At 38.6% G+C, this 23,022-nt stretch overlaps 3 protein-coding genes across 3 annotated transcripts; all 3 read left to right on the top strand.

The window, feature by feature from the left end:
• The first annotated feature begins 8,333 nt into the window (after positions 1-8,333).
• Positions 8,334-9,119, top strand: LOC138898472 (uncharacterized). The gene is made up of 2 exons (XM_070184541.1): positions 8,334-8,687; positions 8,937-9,119. The coding sequence occupies exons 1-2, from the start codon at positions 8,334-8,336 to the stop codon at positions 9,117-9,119; spliced, it is 537 nt and encodes a 178-aa protein (XP_070040642.1).
• Positions 9,120-10,232: 1,113 nt separating this feature from the next.
• On the top strand, positions 10,233-10,670 carry LOC138898471 (uncharacterized). Its single transcript, XM_070184540.1, has one exon. The coding sequence runs from the start codon at positions 10,233-10,235 to the stop codon at positions 10,668-10,670; it is 438 nt and encodes a 145-aa protein (XP_070040641.1).
• Positions 10,671-18,572: 7,902 nt separating this feature from the next.
• On the top strand, positions 18,573-21,752 carry LOC104085607 (uncharacterized). The gene is made up of 5 exons (XM_070184539.1): positions 18,573-19,498; positions 19,897-20,192; positions 20,259-20,537; positions 21,079-21,198; positions 21,310-21,752. Exons 1-5 carry the CDS (start codon positions 18,573-18,575, stop codon positions 21,750-21,752), a joined length of 2,064 nt encoding a protein of 687 aa, XP_070040640.1.
• The last annotated feature ends 1,270 nt before the right edge of the window (positions 21,753-23,022 follow it).

The raw sequence follows: 23,022 nt of genomic DNA, 5'->3' as shown, positions 1-23,022 counted from the left end.
TCGGGTCTCTAGACCCCCAATAGTCACAACGCATGATCGATATACGCGGTCCACAATAATAGTATCGCCCACATGAGTATATACATGTACAGATGAAACTAAGGACTCACATGGCATATCCAGAAAATAGGCGAAATACGAGGAAACATATCAATACGTGGAACCATGGTCAAATAATACTGAGGCATCTCGGTGACAAACTGAGACAATACCTGTAATCACAGCATCTGAAGCAATAACATCTGGTCTGGCAGGGAGAGAATAGAAATGGGCCTGACCACCCCCTGATCTGCCTTCCCCTCGAAGGCGACCCCTAGCTGACTGACCTCCACCCCGAGCTGACTGTGCGGGTGGTGAGGTAACTGGTGCTGTAGTCGGAGGCTGACTCTTCTGCTGAGATAGACCTCCATGACAACGAGGACACTGCCTCCACATATTACCAAGCTCCCTACACTTAAAACAACTCCACGGTGCTGGCAGCAGAAACTGAAGGGAACCCCTATCACCGGGATGACTGGTAGAAGAACCTGGCATGGAAGAGCCCTGAACAAGTGAAGCACGGGATGAACTATGAACTGGAAGGGCACTAAGTGATGAGTGGACCTAATGATAACTGTGAGAACCATGGCCAAATGATGAATCCCGATGAAATGGCCGAGCTGACTGAGCCTGTATGAAATGACGACCTCTACCGTGCTGGAACTGACCCCCAAAAGGAGCACCGCTGAATCCACCCTGACCACGAGGCCTGTAGGACTCCCTCTCAACCCTCTCCTATCCGCGAACCATCTCAATCTGCCGAGCAATGTCAATAACCTCATCAAAAGTAGCACCCAAAACCCTCTCTCTGGTCATGAGAAACTGTAGCTGATAAGTGAGACCATCAATAAACCTCATAATCCTTTCCCTGTCCGTGGGGACCAACCAGATCGCATGACAGGTCAACTCAGAGAATCGCATCTCATACTGTGTCACAGACATATCACCCTGGCGAAGCCACTCAAATTGTCTGCACAGCTCCTCTTTGCGAGATCGAGGCACGAACTTCTCCAAAAAGACAACGGAGAACTGCTGCCAAGTAAGGGGTGCTGCGCCAACATGCCTATGCCTCTCGCAAGTCTCCCACCATCTAAGTGCAGCCCCAGAAAATTGATAGGTAGTGAATGAGACCCCACAAGTCTCCAAAATACCAGTAGTACGGAGTATCCTCTAACACCTGTCCAAAAAGTCCTGAGCATCCTCTCTCTCTGTGCCACTGAAAAATGGTGGCTGGAGTCTCCCAAACCTCTACAACCTATGCCGATCATCCTTAAGCATAGCAGGAACCACAAAATCCTAAGCAACTGCAACCGACTGGGCTGGTAGTACCTTCGGTGTCTGAAGTCCCTGAATAACCTGCTCGGGTGTGCGAGCGACGGGAGTCTGAGTGCCTTCTCTAGCTTGAGAAGTGGCTACGGCCGTCGAAATAAAGACCGCCTGAGCAAGGCTGTCAGAATCTAAGCTAGGGCCTCCTGAAGGCCTGGAATCACAATAGGCACAAGTGGTGCCTGAGCTGGTGCATCAACAACTAGAACTTGGTCATGATCTGGGACAACCGGTGGATGTGCAGGTACTGCCCCAGCTGCTGTACCTTTGCCCCTACCACAACCTCTACCACGGCCTCGGCCACTGGGGGCCTTGTTGGTGGTACTGATGGCTAGCCCTCCTGACCAGTGGTACGAGTCCTCACCATCGGTGAGAGAATGAAACAACAAATGTTTAGTAACTAGAATCAACAGATTCGCACGACAAGAATTCAAGAATGTGGAGTTTCCTAAAGGTTCTGCCGCCTCCTGAAGATAAGCACAGACATCTCTGTACCAATCATCAATACTCTACTAAACCCGCTCATGACTCGTGAGACCAATGTAACCTAGGCTCTGATACAAATCTGTCACGATCCAAAATCCTAATCTGTCGTGATGACGCCTATCGTGGAACTAGGCAAGCCGACTCATTTCCAAACAAACTGATACTTTCATTTCAAAGATAATTTCAATACTATTTAACATAAAACCTTCATTTAAGGAGTTCAAATCAAAGAAAACAGAAGTGCGAAAAAGAAAAAAAAAGCCCGACATCCGGGTGTCACTAGTCATGAGCATCTACTACAATCTATCTAATAATATCAAGGCTAACTCAGCCTGGAAAATAACTAAATACAACTAGAAGAAGATAAGAGGGAGAAGAGCAGGGGCTGCGATCATCAAACAGCTACCTTGCTATCTCCAAGAAAATTTACAACTAGAATAATCAATAACCGCTACCGTGTCCAGCTACAACTGAATCTGCACACAAGGTGCATGGAGTAACGTGAGTACGCCAACTCAGTAAGCAACAACAATAAATAAAGACTGAGCATTAGTGATGAGCAATATAGCATATAACATTCATATCAGGAAAACTCAGTAAAATACCACATGCTTTAAAAATCAAGATTTGAATCAAAATATCTCGTTTAACCCAGTTCCAGTAAAAATCATTTAAAGATATTTTTCAACGGTTTTCAAACAGAGGAAAAATGCAAAGGTGAGCAAAATGATGAAATTATAAACAGCCCCTCGGGCAAAACATCACTCATATACAGCCCCTCGGGCAAACCTCACTGTCACTCGTGCCACTCAGGCCACTCGGGCAAACCTCACAATCACTCTTTCCACTCGAGCATACCTCACAATCACTCATGCCTCCCAGTCACTCGGGACTCGGCACTCGCACTCAGTAGATACACGCTCTTACTGGGGGTGTGTACAGACTCTAGAGGGGCTCCTTCAGCCCAAGCGCTATAATCTGCACGGACAACTCACGTGCTGTACGGACAACTCACGTGCCATAATAAAAAAGTATTCTACAGGCGGGAAGTCCCGATCCACACTCATCCTCACAAATCAGGCCCTCGGCCTCACTCAGTCATAAACCTCTCAAGCCCCTCGAGCATTTCAGTAAAGCAGGGAATTCGGCCCAAAACATTTATATGCATCAAAGTAGAGTCATAAAACTGAGTTATGCGGTAAACAAGTATAATCATGACTGAGTATAGATTTCCATTCGAAAACAATGAGAGGATAGTAAGAAAAAGCCCCTAAGGGTCCATACAGCACTAGCACAAGGCCCAAACATGGCATTCAACCCAAATTTACAGAAACTCTTTCCAAAACATATAAGTATCATATAGTTTCAACAAAGTATGCAACTTTATAGTCGCTACATGATGGACAAAGTCACAATCCCCAACAGTGCAAGCCCACACGCCCGTCACATAGCATGTGCGTCACTAAAAATAGTAGAATGATACAAAATCCGGGGTCTTATACCTTCTGGATTAGATTTACAATCGTTACTTACCTCAAACCGGTCAAATCTCTACCCCGTAGTGCTCTTGCCTCTGGACTCGGCCTCCAAATGCCCCGAATCTATTCACAACCAGTACAATACCATCAATACGCGCCAATGGAATGAATTCCACAAGAAAAGCTACAAAATTAGACCAAAACCCGAAATTGGCTCAAACCCGGCCCCTGGGCCCACATCTCGAAATCCGACAAAATTTGCAAAACTAGAAAGCTCATTCACTCACGAGTCTAAACATACCAAATTCATCAAAATCCGACATCGTTTGGTCCTTCAAATCCTTAAATTACTCTCTAAAAATTCCAAGCCCTAGTTTCCCCAATTTTCACCCCTAATTTCTACAATTTCCATGCTTAAACAACTGAAATTCATCATAGATTCGAGTATTAAGTTCAAAAACCTTACCTCAACGAGTTTCCCCTTGAATCACTCTTCAAAACCCTCCAAAAGCTCCAAAAACAAAGTTGAAATTGTGAAGAATGACCAAAAATTCGCGAAGGGTTCAATTTATGCCTTCTGCCCAGAAAAACCGCATATGCGGCTTCTGCTTCTGCGCCCAAAAGCCCGCATCTGCGGAAGTCACTTAAGGTCCTAAAACCGCACCTGCGATAACCTCTTCGCACCTGCGGTCTCGCAGGTGCGACCTCTCATCCGCTTCTACGATAAAACCCCATGCTTCCAAACCGTGCCCCTGTGACTAAATTCTGCACCTGCGAAACTCGCACCTGCGGTTCCCAACCCACAGGTGCGGCCACACCAGAACAGCAGCACCAACTGTATTTTCCAACTTCAAACTTCCCGTTAGCCTTCTGAAATCACCCCGGGGCCCTCGGGACCTCAACCAAAAATACCAACAAGTTATGTATCAACATACAAACTTAGTCGAACCTTCGAATCACTCAAAACAACATCCAAATACCAAATTACCCTCGGATTCAAGCCTAAGAATTTCTGAATTTTCAAATTCGGCAACCGATGCCGAAACAAGCCCAAACCACATCCGAATGACCTCAAATTTTGCACACACATCACAAATGACACTACGAACCTACTCCAACTTCTGGAATTCCTTTCCGACCCCGATATCAAATTTTCCATTTCCGACCGAAATCGCCAAATTTTCAATTTCGCCAAATCAAGCCTAATTCTACCACGGACCTCCAAATCACATTCCGGACGTACTCCTAAGGCCAAAATCACCTAACGGAGCTAATAGAACCATCAAAATTCAAATCCAAGATCGTTTACATATACGTCAATATCCGGTTGATTTTTCCAACTTGAGTTTCTATTTAAGAGACTAAGTGTTTCAATTCACTCTAAAACCATTCCGGTCCCGAACCAACTAGCTCGATATAACATAATATAGCTGAATAACACAAAAACAAATAGAAATGGGGAAAACGAGGCTATAACTCTCAGAACAACCGGTCGGATCGTTACAATATGACTTTATGGCCTATACTCTTTTGTTGTCTCAAGGCCTGTCACTTCTCATCTTTTCCTTCACTTGACTATAGACTTTGTAATACTGCCATTTTTTTTGATCTATCGTTGTCATCCATGTATCACATCTTACTCATAATTCTTTATTAACTCTCTTCTTATTTCCCTGCTAACATTTCTGTCTATCACTTTATTCTGAAAACTTCAATAATACATTCTTTTGCATTTAGCTCCCCCTGTTCCATTCATTGGATCTTTGGGTTGCCTAACATTCTCTCTCTACTAGGGACGGGAGCCACACTAAGATAATATTTATCCTTTCCTGGCTTCTAGTGCCTATCTTTGTAGTACTCATATCTAGATGTATTATTTTAGAGTGCACCATCTGGGTGTCTCACAAGGAGATCTATTAGCACATTTGCAATATCCTTCAGGAATGTCAACTAACGCAAACAATCCATCCACCATTTTGGGTTACTCTAACCCCAGCCGGATCCTGATATCCCGTCCTCATCTTAAACCATATCTGTTAGCTCTCATAGGGCATAACTGAAATAGGTATGGCCAATTGTACATACATCTGTTATTGTTAAAGGTGACTCAAAGGTCTTGTATTTCTCTGCCTGAATTGTAAATACTGATAATCTTCATTAACTGGGCGCCTCGCATCTTTCTTCACCTTTCTTCTTTTACTTGTTGAAACTTGTATCTTCCTTCTAAATCTCTCATTTCTTTTCACCATATGGGTGGATGGATATTCTTGCCTTAAGGCTCCTTATCAAGAAGCTTACACGTTTTAGTACACACATGTTCTGCTGAAGACCTCACATTTATTCATCATAAGCACGATGCAAAATCGAGTTCCTCTAACTCAACTCTTCCACAACCACATTCAATCTCTTACCAACTGTCGTTTGAATGTAGGTATCATCTTATTACAAATAAAATAAAGTTTAAGAGTTTGAATTGTTACAACTGAGCTCTACCACATGATCTAGAGTAAGAAGAAAGAGTGACAGTCCTAAATTCCCTTTAGCCTCATGCTTATAAGTGTGGTGCACAACACACCCATAAACAAGGCTCTACTAGACACGGCTTGTAGACTCCCTAGGACATAACTGCTCTGATACCACTTTTGTCATGACCTAAAACTATGGGCCGCAACGGGCACCCGGTACCATACTCAACCGCGTACCAACATAATGTATATTTTATGTGATACTATCGTAGGTAAATGAGCCGGAAAGGCTGTCATGAGATAACTAGAATAAACATAAGAGAATACTCGACATAGAACGATCCAACATGATATAGAAACTTATACACTTGACATACGGGCCTATAAGGCCAACATGATCATTTGTAAACTCAAAACATAGGCCGATAAGGCCATACATGTATCCGTATACATGACATCTCTCTACAAGCTTCTAAGAATACATAAGTATCATAAAGGTCGGGACTGGGCCCCGCCATATCAATTAATACATGGCCTAATTTTACCAACCATATAAGCAACTCCGAAGCAAATGGAGTGCACTAACACCTTTAGCTGAGCTGATAGCCTACTTGGAGGACTCTCAACCTGTCTATCGGGACCTGTGGGCATGAAACACAGTGTCCCCAGGCAAAGGGACATCAGTACAAATAATGTACCGAGTATGTCAGGAATGAAAATCAGTAAACAATAGACATGAGAGAAACATGAAGTAAAAGACTCAACATGTAAGTCTGAATAACTCTGTGAATCATTAATATTTATAATACCATACATATGCGTATAAATGTCACACCATGCATAGGTATATGTATACATAAAATCATCAAGCCTTTGAGGGCATCCCATCATATCATCTCGGCCACTGTGGGCAAAATCATCAACGTATACCAGTTGATCAGGTGGTGGTGCGTATATAACACCGTAACCTTTTTCCATATCCCATATACATATAATATATGCGAATATAACGCCATCTGGACATGGGTCAATATACATGTATAAATGCATGAGATGCATAAGAAGTGCGTTAATAAGATTTCTCGGAATGTCATAAGATCAATATGCCTTTGATTAATATCATTAAATAAACTTTATCAACTTACGTATTTTCTGAGACCCATGAACAAATGATAGAATAATAGGATACATGGGGAATAAAAAACGTAGACACTTTTAGTACTTCTATGAATAGAGTAATTTGTGAAAATTGTGCATTTGCTCATTTCGTTTTTATCGTATGGATCATGCCAAAAGGAAAGAAGGGATAGCCTTAATATACCTGAGTCGATTCTCTTGACAATCCCTCTAACGCATGTCTTTTATGATAAAACGTGTGATGGCGAATCGAAATAGGAAAAAATCCGCATGGTATTCTTTAGAAAGATTGCACTGTACTCCCTTAGAATCGCAAATCTCACGCTTTATCGCATTATGAAATTTCAAACGAATTACTTTGGAGGTTCCATCCGTATGAAAATCTCTTAGGAATCAAGGTATGAAAATCTCTTATCTTTGAGGTTTCAATTATCTTAGCAACATAAGTATCCCACATAGAAGGTGTATTAAAATCTCTTATTTTTGAGGTTTGCGGGCCCCACCTTTTTGTGATGACTAAGCCATAAAAATCCTCCAAATGTGCCACCTATTTTATGAATTAAGAGTCACCAAATAGGGCTTGATTTGATGCCACATTGGGGAGGGGGGGGTAGGCTTATCCAAAATTATCCATTCATTTTCTTAATTAACTTGTTAATCTCCAACTAATCTAATAATTAACCAATTACACACATAATTAAGAATTATCTCAAATTACTTAAAATACTACTCACTTTTAACACACTTTATACATCTTACCATCATGGTCATGTGGTATCTTATATGGTACTAGTCCATAAATATAGGGTATTATAGCTTGAACCGTATTTTACCTCAAAATGTCAAACTTCGACGAAACTCATATTATTCGATTTGCTTACTCTCTCACTTTCAAGAATTTATTTATCACTTGTTTGAAATAGCATAATACTTATAACCTCCAGATAATCTCATTCCCGAGCTTACGTCGATTAACTTACGATGAAACTTTAACGTACAAAAGTACGGGATGTAACATCTCATTTCCGAGCTTTCATCAATTTACTTATGGCATACTTTCACATATGAAAACATGGGGTGTAACAAGACCACTCTCCAATGGTATTATAAATGGCTCATCAAAAACAAAACATTAAGATACCATTCAGATTTTTAATGTATGGGCTAAGCATGCCAAATTCTTTCCACTGGTAAAACAAATATGGAGGAATAATATGGCTGACAACAAGATGAAAGATATATGGCTAAAGTTAAAAGCTTTGAGGCCTCTTTTAAAGCAGCTGAACAATGAGGAGTTCAAATACATATCACAAAAGATTGAGAAGACTAGAGCTGAATTGATCAACACTCAGAAGCAAATCAGTAACAAATCAGTAACAAATGTTCGGATGAACTAGTGGAAATGGAGAGAGAGCAACTACACAACTTGGAGAAATGGTCTATGATTGAGGATCAAGAAATGCAACAGAAATCCAAGGCACATTGGATAAGGCTAGGGGATTCTAATGCAAAATATTTCACAACTATTGTCAAAGAAAGGGAGCAAAGAAAACAGATTAAGGAGTTAACTTCAATGTTTGGCACTAAACTCACAGACTCTCAAAGCATCAAAGAAGAGATTGTAGATTTCTACAAAGGTCTTATGGGATCTGCAGCAAAAATACTACCAGCAATCAACAAGCACACCATGAGGAAAGGCCCTACCTTGTCACACCGACAAAAACTGGACCTATGTATAGAGGTCACTGAACAAGAGGTATTCAAAGCATTGAATTAAATAGGAGATGAGAAGTCCCCAGGTGTAGATGGTTTTAACTCTTATTTCTTCAAAATATCCTGGCAAGTAGTGAAGGGAGATGTAATGGTGGCAATCAAGGAATTCTTCAGTATTGGGAAAATGTATAAGGCCGTCAACTGTACTACCATTACATTAGTGCCAAAGGCTGCTCAACCTGCCACAGTAAAGGAATATAGGCCAATAACATGTTGTTCTGTCCTATAAAAGATTATAGCAAAGATACTGGCATCTAGAATGCAACCTATGATTTCTGATATCATCTATCAAGCACATGCAGACTTCATATCAGAAAGGAAGATTGCTGATAATATCATACTGGCTCATGAACTAGTGAAGTCCTACACCAGGAAACAAGTATCACCTAGATGCATGATTAAAATTGATCTCTAGAAGGCATATGATTCTGTTGAACGACCTTTTCTAGAACAATTCATGTTTTAACTAGGTTTTCCATCCCAATTTATTACTTGGATAATGGAATGTGTACATACAGTGAGCTATACCATTATGATAAATGGTGAACCAACATAGCCTTTTAATATTGCAAGGGGCCTTAGGCAAGGGGATCCAATGTCACCTTTTCTCTTTGCTATGGCTATGGAGTACCTTAGTTGATGCCTGAATGAACTCAAAGAAGTAAAAGCTTTTAAATATCATCCTAGATGTGCTAAGCTGGGAATCACTCATCTCAGTTTTACAGATGATCATCTTATGTTCAGTAGAGGAGACCTAGCATCAGTAGCAGCAATGCAACAATGCTTCCTTCATTTCTCTGCAGCCTCTGGCCTTCAAGCTAATATGAGGAAGGGTTATGTGTATTTTGGAGGGGTTCAACATTAGGAGAAATAAACAATACTAGCTAAGATGGGATTTAACCAAGGAGACCTCCCTTTCAAGTACCTTGGTGTACTATTATCTACAAAGAAACTAAATCTTATCCAGTGGAAGCCACTTGTTCACAACATTACAACCACAATCACTTTCTGGACTGCCAAAAAACTCTCTTATGTAGGCATGGTTCATTTGGTACAATCCGTTGTTTTTTGGGTACAATCATATTGGGCTCAATTATTCCTAATACCTGTAAAACTCCTGTCACATATAGAGGCTTATTGTAGGAGCTTTGTCTGGTTTGAAACTAATACAATCACAAGGAAAGCACTGGTAGCATGGGAAAGAGTATGCTCTCCAACATCCATGGGAGGATTAAACCCAATCAACATCAAATTGTGGAACAAAGCTGCTGTGACAAAAACATATTGAGACCTAGCTCACAAACAGGACAAGCTAAGAATTAGATGGGTGCATACATACTATATAAAAGGACAACAAATTCAGGAAACAAGCATTCCTCAACAAGCCTGTTGGATCATAAGGAAGATAATGGAAGCCATAGAGGATATGAAGCTAATTCAAAATGATACAACAATAAAGAAAATCATCACTAGCCTAGTATATAAATAGCTACTACCCAACAATGCTAGAGTACCTTGGAAATGTCTCATGTATAAGAATAATGCTCAACCTAAAGCCAAGATAATTAAGTGGCTGGGATTACAAGGTAAATTGATGACCGCTGACAGGCTTATAGGATGGGGGATAAATGTAGAAGGAAAGTGCAGTCTTTGTCAAGAACAAGAGGAAACTAGAGATCATCTGCTAGCAGGATGTGAATATTCCAAGAGACTCTGGGAAAAGACTATGCAGTGGATTCAACATCAAAGCTGCAAGCATACACAGTGGAAGCACCATCTGGAATGGGCTATCAAAAGTGAAAAAGGGAGATTACCGCAAGCTCAAATATTCAGGATGGCGTATGCAGAATGCCTCTATGCCATATGGATGGAGAGAAACTATAGAATTTTTGAGAAGAAGAGTAGAAATTGGGAAGCAATTGCAAGAGAGATAACAGTGATGTGCCATGTTAGAGCAGCACCATGAGTCCAAACCATTATGCATAGTCTTCAGTTTTAGTAGATAGTTCGTAGTTATGATGTATAGATTTTGTTCTTGGGTGTTTATATAGATAGTTGACTGAGTTAGTCGAGCTATGTTTTTTTAATGATTTACACTAGTGATTAATAAAAAAGTTAGTCACCAAAAAATAAAAAAGTATTTGAAAATTATAATTGTGTTTGGACATGAATACAATTTGGAGCTATTTTTGAATTTTTGTGAGTGATTTAAAGTGAAAATTTTGAAAACAGTTTTTAGAGTTTTTCAAATTTTTGAAATTCAACTTCAAGTGAAATTTGAAAATTTTATGGGCAAATACCATTTCTGAAAAAAAGTAAAAAAAATTCAGAAAAAAGTGAATTTCTTTTATGTCCAAACGGGCCCTTAGGACCAGGTTATTAGTACTCCCTCTGTTTCAAATTAGATGAAGTATTTTCCTTTTTAGTCTGTTCTAAAATAAATTACACATTTCTAAATTTGGAAATAAGTCAACTTTAAACTTTTTATTTTACCCATTTTATCCTTAATAAGAAGCTTTTATAACCATACAAATGTCATGGCCCCACAAAGCTTTTAACCCTTAAGCTTTTAACACCACAAATTTCAAAAGTCTTTTTTTTCTTTAACTCCGTGCCGAGTCAAACTAGCTCATATATTGCCACAACAACCCAAACTATTTATTGTTTAACCAAAAATAGATTTCTCCGTCAAAGTCAATATCTAGAAGAAATCAGGTTATTGATAACCAAGATTTACTTCACTTTTCCAACAATTTTGGAAGAATAAATCAAAGAATGGATGATTGACAAAGGAAAATAAGAAATGAATTGATAATCACTCCCCAAAATTAAGCCTTAAAGCTTGGAGAATAAAGCAAAGAATAATAGTGTGGATTTCAATAGTAATTGTAACTTGCCCTTACAAAATGAGATTTTTATCCTTATATAGTCACATACAATTATAGCGGTTCCCACACTTAATTTGGGCTCGCTAATGGTATTAATTGTATTGATTGCATGTTACCATATGTTACCGTAATGGATATATTTATGACTAAAGATTCCTTGTAACTGTATCTATTTTTCTTCCTTATTTACATCAAGTTCGTGTATCTTCCCTTCTTTGCAACCTTCATTTATTTCACTCATGTTTGTCCTTTAACAGCTGTCAGGTCCGGTTCTTTCCTCAAAGTAACCCTGTGGGTGCTTCTCCCGTGCCTTTTCTACATTCTTTAATTCGTCTAATTAAGAGTGCCACTTGTCCTTACATCAATTTTTCACGCGTCATGCTCCGTCAACTTATTGATAGTCTATGTGTCATGTCTTTTTTCCACCAATACAGGTGGTCCCTCCAATTTCTGAATATTCTCAACTGAATATTCGGGAAGTGGTAAGTTTTTATGGCGGGAATTCTTTGCCACCATTTCCCGAGTATCATTATGCCTCCTTCAGAATCAATGCGACGTATGTCACATTCATTTAATGCCCATGCCACGTGCCTTCTTATGATTGGATCTGTATTTTCTCAATGCTTTTTAGGGATTTTACTATGGCTGCGTCAGTCACGGAGTGACGGTTCCATTATGACGCTTCATAATGACTAATTTTAACGACAATTGTTTCTCCTTATCAATACATTATTCTTATTGATTTCTTGAAACCTTCTTTCTTCTTTATCCATTACCTTAGCCCTTCTTTGTATCTCTCTAACTTTCTTCTGTATTTCTAGTGTTAAACATATCTTCATCATCACCAGACCCTCACAAAGTTGTGATCGTTGATGAACTTTCTTCTTCTACTTCTCCTACTAGAAGTAGGAGAGGTGGTAAGCTTCGTAGTCTCGGTTCGTTATCTAATCGTGGTTACTCTTCTAAAAGTAGTTCTACTAGGATATCTTCTTCTAGACCTAGGGCTCCTCTAATCCCTAGATCTTCTTCTAGAAATAGGAAACTAAATAAACCTGTGCATGAACCTACATTTACTAAGATTGTTCCTCAAGAATGTTCTTTTGTAACAGGCCGTGAGTCCATGAGAAATCAAGTCTCTTCTATAGCTTCCCTTAACCCTGCTGAACTTTATCCAAGTTTAATCACTCTCGATCTTTTTTCCTTAGTTCGACGAGAATGTCTTGAAAATCAGAATTCCTAGTTTTAATCCCTGGTGCTAACCAAAGAATCACCTCTTACCATGCCAGTTTTTCTTTTGTTTATACCTACCATTTTACTTTAGGGTTTAATCCTCCGATTGATACAATGATCATCAAGTTTTGTCGTTATTTTAACGTGTGCTTTGGCCAGATTGGTCCTATCGTGTGGAGGGTTGTATCATGCCTCCGTTATTTATCGGATTTGGTTTCCGTCCCTTTTACCTTTCGTTACTTACTTCATCTTTACCCCCCAAGTTGTTTCATGAAGGAGTCTTTTCCCTCGTGTCTAGAAGTAAAAGAGTGTTAGTTAGCCCCGAGGATGACCGGAATCGTGGCTGGTACGCCTGCTTTGTTGCTACCCCCACTAGTGCGTTAGTGGGTGAAGAAAACATGCCTTTTCCAGAAAAATGGAACTTTGCACGTTTTTTTATATGTCTTGAATTCCTTCATGTAACCATATACCTATTTTCTCAGCAACTATGGAAGTCTTTGAAGAAATTCTCGGCTTCCATGATTGTGTATAAAAGATGTTGACTACTGCTCCTATGAAAAAAAGATCTTGGAAATTTCTTTCTCAAAAATTTGGTTGAAAAGTGAAAACGCACGGTACTTTTCACCCTCATAGTTCTTCTATTTATTTTACTTCTTCATATATAAATTTTTCATCATCCCTTTTTTATTAGGGTTTGCTATTCATGGCATTAGTCCCACATCTGTTCCATCAACCAGACTTTCTGTAAATCTTGCTCAGGAACGGATTTCGAGTGCTTCTTCCTCCAAGAGGAAAACTGGTGAAGCTCGTGGGTCTGATGATAAACATGAGGTAGAAGAAGGTTCTTTTGTGAAAACACCATGTGTCAGGAGACACATGGTTTCTGATAATGAAACCCCTGCTTCTCATGATCCTCCATCGAGTTCAATTCCTTTCAGACTCATTGATGAGCCATAAAATACTCCTTTAGATATTTCTGATGAAGACGCTACTAATCCTTCATCCAGTCCTGTTGATAGGTTGTTCCCATGGCTTTGAGGGTGAAGAAGGCTTCGGGGCTATTTCTAAAGAATTACCTCTCGCTTCCCTTCCAGTTCCATCTACTGTTAAACCCCTGTGTCTTTACCTGATGTTACTCCAGTTGTTGCTCCCATTGCTGCTTCTCATGTAGAAGCTGAGCCTTCTAGCAACATAAGGGAGATGAAAAGAGTTGTGATTGAGGTCCCTGAAGGTGGGAACTTATTGAGGAAGTCTAGTCAAGATGATGTGTGGTTAAAACCATTGTTAGGCTCCGTGGAGAAGAAGAAGTTGGAAAGCCATAGTTCACTCACCTTAATGAATGACATTGTTCATTCTTATCTGAATGTATAAGTTTAATTACATTTCCTTCCTTCTTTTTCCTTATTCATAACTCTTTTCCCCTACCTTTTTTGTAGATTAATTTGATTGGCACAAAGCTTATGAAAAGAGATTCTCAGACTGACAAGCAAATTATTGAATTGCATACCAAGGCTGACAACTGGAAAGAACAATTTGAAGGTCTTCAACTGGAAAAGGAAGTTCTTACAGAAGAGAAGAATGCTTTGGAGCAACAATGAGAATGGTTTCCGCTGAGTTGGCGGTTGAAAAAGCTTCTTCCAGTCAAATCGGGAAGGATAAGAATAGATTGGAATCCTCTTTTGCTGAATAACTTTCCAAGGCTACTTAGGAGATAAGGCGTTTGAAAGAACTCCTTAATCAAAAAGAGGTTTACGCGAGTGAATTGGTTCAAATACTTACCCAAGCTTAGGAAGATCTCCGCACCTCTATAGATAAAATTCAGTTCTTGGAAAGTTCTCTTGCCCCTTTAAAGACAGCCTATGAATCCTCGAAAGCAGAAAAAGAAGAGCTGAGAGCTGAGATTGATCAGTGGGAGAAGGATTACGAGGCCCTTGAGGATAAGTTATCGTTGGATGTTAGTTGGGTTTTTTCTGAACACTCGCCTCGAGACTTTAATTAAAGCCAAACGGGAAGGTTTTGACCTTAATGCTGAGATTACTAGGGCTAAAGAAGCAATTGATAAAACTCAGCAGTGTCAAAGCTTTTCCACACCTAAAGACGAGGGTTCTAAGGGTGATAGAGATGGACTTGTTCCTGGCGGAGCTGATGTTCAAGCCTCTTCTCCCCAAGTTGATCCTTCTTCTCTCGTTGATGATGCTCCTTAGCCTTTCTCCTTTTCCTTACTCTTTTGCTGGCTTTTATTTGGAACTCCCTTATGCTTCCTTTTCCTTAATTTAACAACTTTTTGGAAGGTTTGTTTTTGTTGCCCCTGTCTTTTTGGCGTTAGATGACAAATTTATCTCCCTTGTTTTAGGGTTAATATATAAATGTTTCTATTGCTTTTGCCACATATTATGATTTTCCCTTTTAATATTTGATCTTTTTATTGCATTTAAAAATTCCTTAATATTCAGTGACTTCGATTATCCTGTGACCAAAATTTTGGCCTTAACCTAAAACTCGTAGGAATATGGAATATCTTGCATCCTTTTCGCGAGTTAGAACTCCTTTGAAAAGTCTTCAAGGTTTCTTCAATGTTTTTGACTCAGGCTGAACTATGGTTTTGGTTCTTTTTGCTTCCTTCTATATGCATAGTCCCCCCAAGTGTTGGAGCTTTGAAGTATGAAATCCCAAACACTGGATCACTCCTTTCTTTTAGTCAATTCCCTAAAAAGGAAAATACGAATGAGACTCAGAGATAATTATTTAGACGATGGCTGCATAACACTTTTTTCCAATAGAAAAGTTGCAACCTAGACCGAAAATAACTCAGTATTTCGCGTGTCTTTAGGGTTTAATACCATCATTTGGTATGGGCCTATCATCTAAAAGGGTTAGTAAAATTCAAAAGAAAAAAATAAAATTGAACTTGCGTGATACTTGACCGTGGGTATTTTCCTCGTCTAGTAGTAATACTTCTCCAAATGAACCACATTCCAGTTCGATGGTAGAACCTTACCATCCATGGTTTCTAACTCGTATGCTCCTTTTCCAGCGATGCCTCGAACCTTATATGGGCCTACCCAATTTGGGCTCAACTTTCCCGTATTTGCCACCTTTTTGTTGACCGAAATATCTTTTTGAGGACGAAGTGACCAATCTTGAAGTACCTCAAATTAGCTTTCCTGTTGTAATATCGTTCAACTATCTATTTTTGAGCTGCCATTCGAATTAATGTTGCTTATCTCCTTTTTCTAATAAATACAAATTTACCTGCAACTCCTCTTTATTTGCCTTTTTGGTAGCATGTGTGTACCTCATACTTGGTTCACCTATTTCCACAAGAATTTAAGCTTCTGCACCATATATTAGTAAAAATGGAGTCTCAACCATACTTGTTTTTGCTGTCATTTGATAAGCCCATAATAACCCCGGTAATACTTCTGGCCATTTGCCCTTTGATTCTTCTAATCTCTTCTTCAAGTTATTGATAATAACTTTATTTGTTGATTCAGCTATTCCGTTGGCCACATGGTGGTAAGGTGCATATGTAATACATTTAATCTACCAACTTTGAAAGAATTCTGTGATTTTCGTGCCTATGAACTGCGGGCCGTTGCCACATAGGATTTCCTTTGGAACCCCAAATCGACATATAATGTTTCGCCATATAAAATCCATGACTTCTTTTTCCCGCACATGCCTCTACCTATTTTGAAATATAATCTGTTAAAACTAACATAAACAGTACCTTTCCTTTATCTTGAGGCAACGACCCTACAATGTCCATGCCCCCTTTCGTGAAGGGCCATGGTGAAATAACTGAATGCAACAGCTTTGCCGGGCGGTGCATGTTATTGACATATCGTTGACATTTATCACACCTGGCTACAAAGGTTTCTATTTCTTCTTCCATTTTGACCAATAATATCCTGCTCTAATTAATGTCTTCACCAACGATCTTCTCCCGGCATGATTGCCGCAATACCCCTTATGTACTTCTCTCATCACATACTCTGTTTATGATTGACCAAGGCACCATGCTAAAGGTCCACCAAACATCTTTCTATATAAATTTCCACGAATTAAACAGTACCAAGCAGCTTTTTGCCAAAGTAATTGTGACTTCTTCTTGTCCTCAGGCAAGATACAATACTGCAAAAAGTTCACAAATTCGTTTCTCCAATCCTAAGTTAGATTATTAAAAATTAACTCACTCTTGACTTGGTGGAATGCCGAATGAAACAAATTTATCACAATAGCATTTTCTGCATTTGTTACATCATCAACAAATGCGAGATTTGCCAACGCACCTACTTCTGCATTCTCTTCCCTCGGTATCTGCACGGCCTTCCATGTCTATAATTGCCTAAGCAATTCTCGTACCTTTTCCAGGTATTGCTGCATTCTCATTTCTCTTACCACGTAATGTTAGATTTTAGTTTTAATGATGAAAAATAATATAATTATGTTTGATGTAGGGACTTAAGGAAATCAATTAGAATCAAAGTAAAAAGGAAAGTTTCAATCAAAGATTGACTGAAGCAATCAAGGAATCAGCGAAGCAATAAAGGTCCGGAAATAGATAATCAATCAAAGATGAAGGAAGATATCTATCAAAGGATGATTGAAGACATCAAGGAGAGAAGTCAAAGCTGAAGGAAGATATCAATCAGAAGATGATTGAAGCTATCAACAATAAAAAGGAAAGAAGTACTAAAGATTCGGCAAAGGCATAGCCAACACTGGAAATTCGGCGAATATCAAGGCTTAAAGATGGAAAGCTATCAAAGTCAATTCATCAAGGAAGTATAACAAGAATCAACCTTATTCTTGGAAAGAATCAATCAGTGATTCCTTTCAAGGATCAAATCTCTTGGGTTCACAAATCTCTCCAGACTCTAAGGCCTCCTGGAAAGTATATATTCGATCGTTTCAGACTTGAAGATACATACTTTGATCAAACCATTTACCCTCTCTTTGTTCTACTTGAAATAAGCAAGGTAGTTCTACTAGATCTGTTGTGTAACAAGTTAGAGAAGAAAGAGAGAAAATCATTGGTGAGGCATTGTATCAAGAAAAGACGAGAGACATAGAAATTGAGCAGTTGGTGTAAAACTACACTATTCATTTTGTACTCAAGAAACTCAATCACTTAAAGAGAACACCCTTGCAACCCAAGGGGACTGGACTAGGATTCACATTGAATCCGAACCAGTATAAAAACTCTGGTGTCTTTAATTCCTTTTCTTTACTTCTGCATTTTAATTCTGTACTTCTTACTATCTCACTCTTATTTCTAGTCGACTAATTGGTAAACTAGTCAACTTATAATAATTAATTTTAAAATAAGCAATTCACCTCACTCCCCTTGTACTTTCAATTGGTATCAGAGCTAGTCTCACTCTTCTTTGCTTAACAACTTGTGAGAAAAGATCATGGCAAACCAAGGAATTATTGGAGCACTCTTTCAAGAAGGAACATCACAAGTCAAACCACTTTATTTCAATGGACAACATTTTTCTCACTGGGAAGTGCGTATGGAAATATATGCAAAGTCATATGATATCAAAGTTTGGCGAGTAATCAAGAAAGGGAACTATCCACTACCTGTAGCAGCACAACATGCTGCTGATCCGGAAGATATAGACGAATATACAGATAGGCATATGGCAATTGTTTAAGTCAATGCTAAGGCCATAAATCTACTCTATAATGCTATAAGTGGAGAAGAATATGAAAAAATATCCAGTTGTGATACATCCAAAGAAATGTGGGATAAGCTACAAGTCACTTATGAAGGAACCATCAAAGTGAAAGAAACGCATATCAATATGTTGGTTCATGATTACGAACTCTTCCAAATGAAAGAAGTAGAATCCATTGAAGAAGTGATTGCAAGGTTTAGTAAAATCATTAGTGATCTAAAAGCTTTTGGTAAACCATATACAAGTGGTGATCATGTTTGGAAAATTTTGAGAAGTCTCCCTACGACTTGGCAGACAAAAGTAGTTACACTTGAATCACAAGATCTAAACAAATTATCGTATGATGAACTTCGAGGGGATCTCATAGCATTTGAAAAGACTCATATCAAGAAAATAATCCACGAAGAAAAGAAGAAAACAGTCGCATTTAAGGCTATAACTGACAAGACCAAAAATGACATTGACGATGATCCTGAAGCCCTCGAGGAAGAAATTGCCATGGTATCAAGGAACATGGATGGTCTAATGAGAAGATACAGAATCACCAAAAGAGAAAGAATATCATCAAGGCGAACCAGGCAATACAATGAGCAGGACAAGAATGATGTAAAATGTTATGAATGTGGAAGATACGGACATGTACAAGCTGAATTCCCATATCTAAAAAGAAAAGTTGCCAGAGGATTTATCAAGAATAAATCCTTTATATGCTGGAGTGATGAAGACGTTTCAGAACCAGAAGAAATAGTAAATTTGTGCTTCATGACAATTCTGAAAAATGACATAAACAAACTTTCAGGCTGCTGGACAGATGAAGATGTTTCAGATGACAAATGCAAGGATGAAAATGAAAACTGTTTTATGGCACGAGGTGAAACAAGCGAGGTAAGATCCTATAACTGTGAAAGATGCAATGAATTACAGGATATTCTTGACCTTACTTTAAAAGAGTTTCAAAAGTTGATGAATGAACTAAAGAGACTCAATAGGTAAAAGAAAGTCTGGAAACTCAAGCTTGAAGTATGTGAAATTAAAAAAGAAGTACTTCAAGAAGAATTTCAGGAATTGCAAATGCAACTCAATGGCATGCGCAAATCCATCAGTCATAATTCTGTTAAGTCCAACCAAGAAACTAACAAGTCAACTGAAAAGGGACCAACCAGAATATAGTCCACAGGCACTAGTGGAATATCCAAAACTGGATCACCTTCTGTATGTCACTTTTGTAATAAAAGTGGGCATAAATATTCCTTTTGTCGTTTTCGAAAATCAAATGTTCCAGGGTGGATTTGGAAACCCAAAGACAACCCTAATCTTATTAATACTAACCAACAAGGACCCAAGCAAGCTTAGGTACCTAAGAGAGAGTAATTGTTAAACTTTGCAGGAATACCACAGAAAGAGCCGCAAAGGAAAATGGTGCGTGTTCCAGCCATATGACAGGTGACAAAAATCTATTCAAAGAGATCACTAAAATAAATGGTGGAAGTGTTAAATTTGGAGATGACTTAAAGGGGAAGATAGTTGGCACTGGCACAGTCCCATTCAATAAAAACTGCAATATCACTGAAGTCTATGTCGTAGATGGACTCAACTACAATTTTCTAAGTATAAGCCAACTGTGTGATTCCAGATATGAGGTAAAAGTCAAGAAAAAAGGTTGTGCTATTGAAGATGAGTCAGGTTAAATAATCCTTCCAGGAAAAAGGTATGGAAATGTCTACATTCTTGATGGCTTCTAAAATGTAGATGGTCACATCTGCTTAACATCCATGTCTGATGATCCATGGTTATGGCATAAGAAACTTGGTCATGCAAGCATGCATCTTATAGATAAACTACCCAAGCATGATTTAGTTATTGGTCTTCCCAAACTCAATTTTTCTAGAAGTCATGTGTGTGATGCATGTCAGATTGGTAAACACACAAGGAACTCTTTCAAAATCAAAGACATTGTGTCCACATCTAAGCCTTTACAACTGCTTCATATTGATTTGTTTGGCCCTACTAGAACTACTAGCATAAGAGGTAAATGATATGTATTTGTTATTATTGATGACTACTCACGTTTTACATGGGTGATTTTTCTATCTCACAAAGATGAAGCTTTGAAAAACTTTGAGATCTTCTCTAAAAGAGTTGAACGAGAAAAGGGATATCTTATTACAACCATTCAAAGTGATCATGGAAGAGAATTTGAAAGCAGAGCATTTGAAGAATTCTGCAATAATCAAGGATACACTCACAATTTCTCAGCCCCAAGATCACCTCAATAGAATGGGGTAGTGGAACGATAAAAATAGAACTCTACAGGATATGTATTGAACCATGTTACTAGAATACTCATTGCCAAACCACTACTGGGCAGAAGCAGTAAATACAACCTGCCATATTCTCAACAGATGTCTCATAAGGCCAATTTTGAAGAAAACTCCATATGAACTGTGGAAAGGTAAACGACCCAACATAAGCTACTTCTATACTTTTGGATGCGAGTGTTTTATCCACAACAATGGTAAGGAAAATCTTGGTAAATTTCATTGAAGAAGTGATGAAGGTATTTTTCTAGGTTATTCTATAAACAATAGATCATTTAGAGTTTATAATAAGCGCACTTTATCTCTAGAAGAATCAGTACATGTAGTATTTGATGAAAATAACACTTCAGTCGAGAAAGGAATCATTGCAGGTGATGAAGATCAAAATCAAGAAACAATTCAGTCAAGCAATCTCCAAGAGTCAACTAACAGGGTAGAAAATGCCACAGAGTCGACTGATGAAATTAACAATAGTTAACCAGAAGCACAGATAGAGTCGACTACTCCTACAAGCATAACGCGACCAAATGAATGGAAGAGTGAGCCAGAATACCCTCAAAAGTTTATCATAGGAGATCCAATTGAAGGGATGAAAACCAGAGGAACTAACAAGAAGAAGGCAAACTTAGCCTTGATCTCCCAGATTGAACCAAAGAAGATAGACGAGGCTCTCAAAGATTCAAGCTGCGTTCAAGCCATGCAGGAAGAACTGGATCAGTTTGATAAGAACCAAGTATGGAAATTGATGCCTAAGCCTGCAGACCCTACTGTAATTGGAACTAAGTGGGTCTTTAGAAAAAAGCTCAACGAGGATGGAAAATTCATAAGGAACAAAGCCAGATTAGTAGCTCAAGGATATTCTCAACAAGAAGGAGTCGACTATGATGAAACCTTTACACCAGTAGCTTGTCTAGAGTCAATATGAATTCTTCATGCATATGCATCCTTCAAGAAATTCAGACTTTTCCAGATGGATGTCAAGAGTGCCTTCTTAAATGGTTTCAAGTTTATGTTGATGATATTATCTTTGGTAGTGCTAACCCCTTGTTGTGCAAGGAATTTTCAATGCTTATGCAAAGCGAATTTGAAATGAGTATGATGGGAGAGCTCACTTTTTTCCTTGGACTTCAAATCCAACAATCTGAAGAAGGAACCTTCATATTCCAGACGAAATATACCAAGGAGCTAATTAAGAAATTTGGCATGAGCAATGCTAAAGCTATTGGCACACCTATGTTCCCGACAACAAATCTTGATAAAGATGAAAAGGGAAATCCCGTTGATGAAATAAAATATCATGGAATGATTGGTTCTTTACTTTACCTAATTGCTAGTCGACCATATATTATGTTCAAAATTTGCAAATGTGCCAGGTTTCAGTCAGCTCCTATGGAGTCTCATCTGACTGCAGTAAAGAGAATTATTCGTTATCTCATTGGAACTACTTTTCATGGACTATGGTATTCATGCTCTAAAAATTTTAAATTAGAAGGTTTTTCACATGCTGATCATGCAGGTGACAAGGAAGACAGGAAAAGCACCAGTGGCATGTGTCAATTACTGGGAAAATCCTTGATTTCTTGGAATAGTAAAAAATAAGGATCAATTGCATTATCCACTACAGAGGCTAAATACATTGCCATCGGACAATGTTGTGCATATTTACTATGGATGTCTCATCAATTGGGTGATTATGAATTATTATTTATATTCAAATTTTTTTGTGATAACTCTAATGCTATATGCCTTTCAAAGAATCCTGTGCATCACTCTAGAGCTAAGAATATAGACATCAAGCATCATTTTATTAGAGATCATGTTATCAAAGGTGATATAGAATTGTCATTTGTTAGTACCACTGATCAATTAGCTGGTATTTTCACTAAGCGTCCACTAGAAGATAGATTCTGTCTTTTAAGAGATTTACTTGGTATTATTTCTCTTAATTTCAAAAATTAGGACCTATTTGTCTTTTTAATTTCTTATTTGACTAATGCTCAAATTGTTATTGTGTGTACTCATTTATGTATCGCCTCCGCTTTTCCCTCTCTTTTTACATCAATCACTGCTTCCAATAAAGGAAAACCAATCATCATGACTCTTCACTGACACCCTTTCCTTTCATATACTCAACCGTCAATATTTCCTTCTTAAACTCTGAACCCATTTCTCTGACTTCCTCGTCTTCATCTTTC

The sequence above is a fragment of the Nicotiana tomentosiformis genome, chromosome 9 (assembly GCF_000390325.3).
Source record: "Nicotiana tomentosiformis chromosome 9, ASM39032v3, whole genome shotgun sequence".
Lineage (NCBI taxonomy): Eukaryota > Viridiplantae > Streptophyta > Magnoliopsida > Solanales > Solanaceae > Nicotiana > Nicotiana tomentosiformis.
The sequence above is the reverse complement of the archived record's forward strand: the minus strand, read 5'-3'. Positions and strand labels throughout refer to the sequence as shown.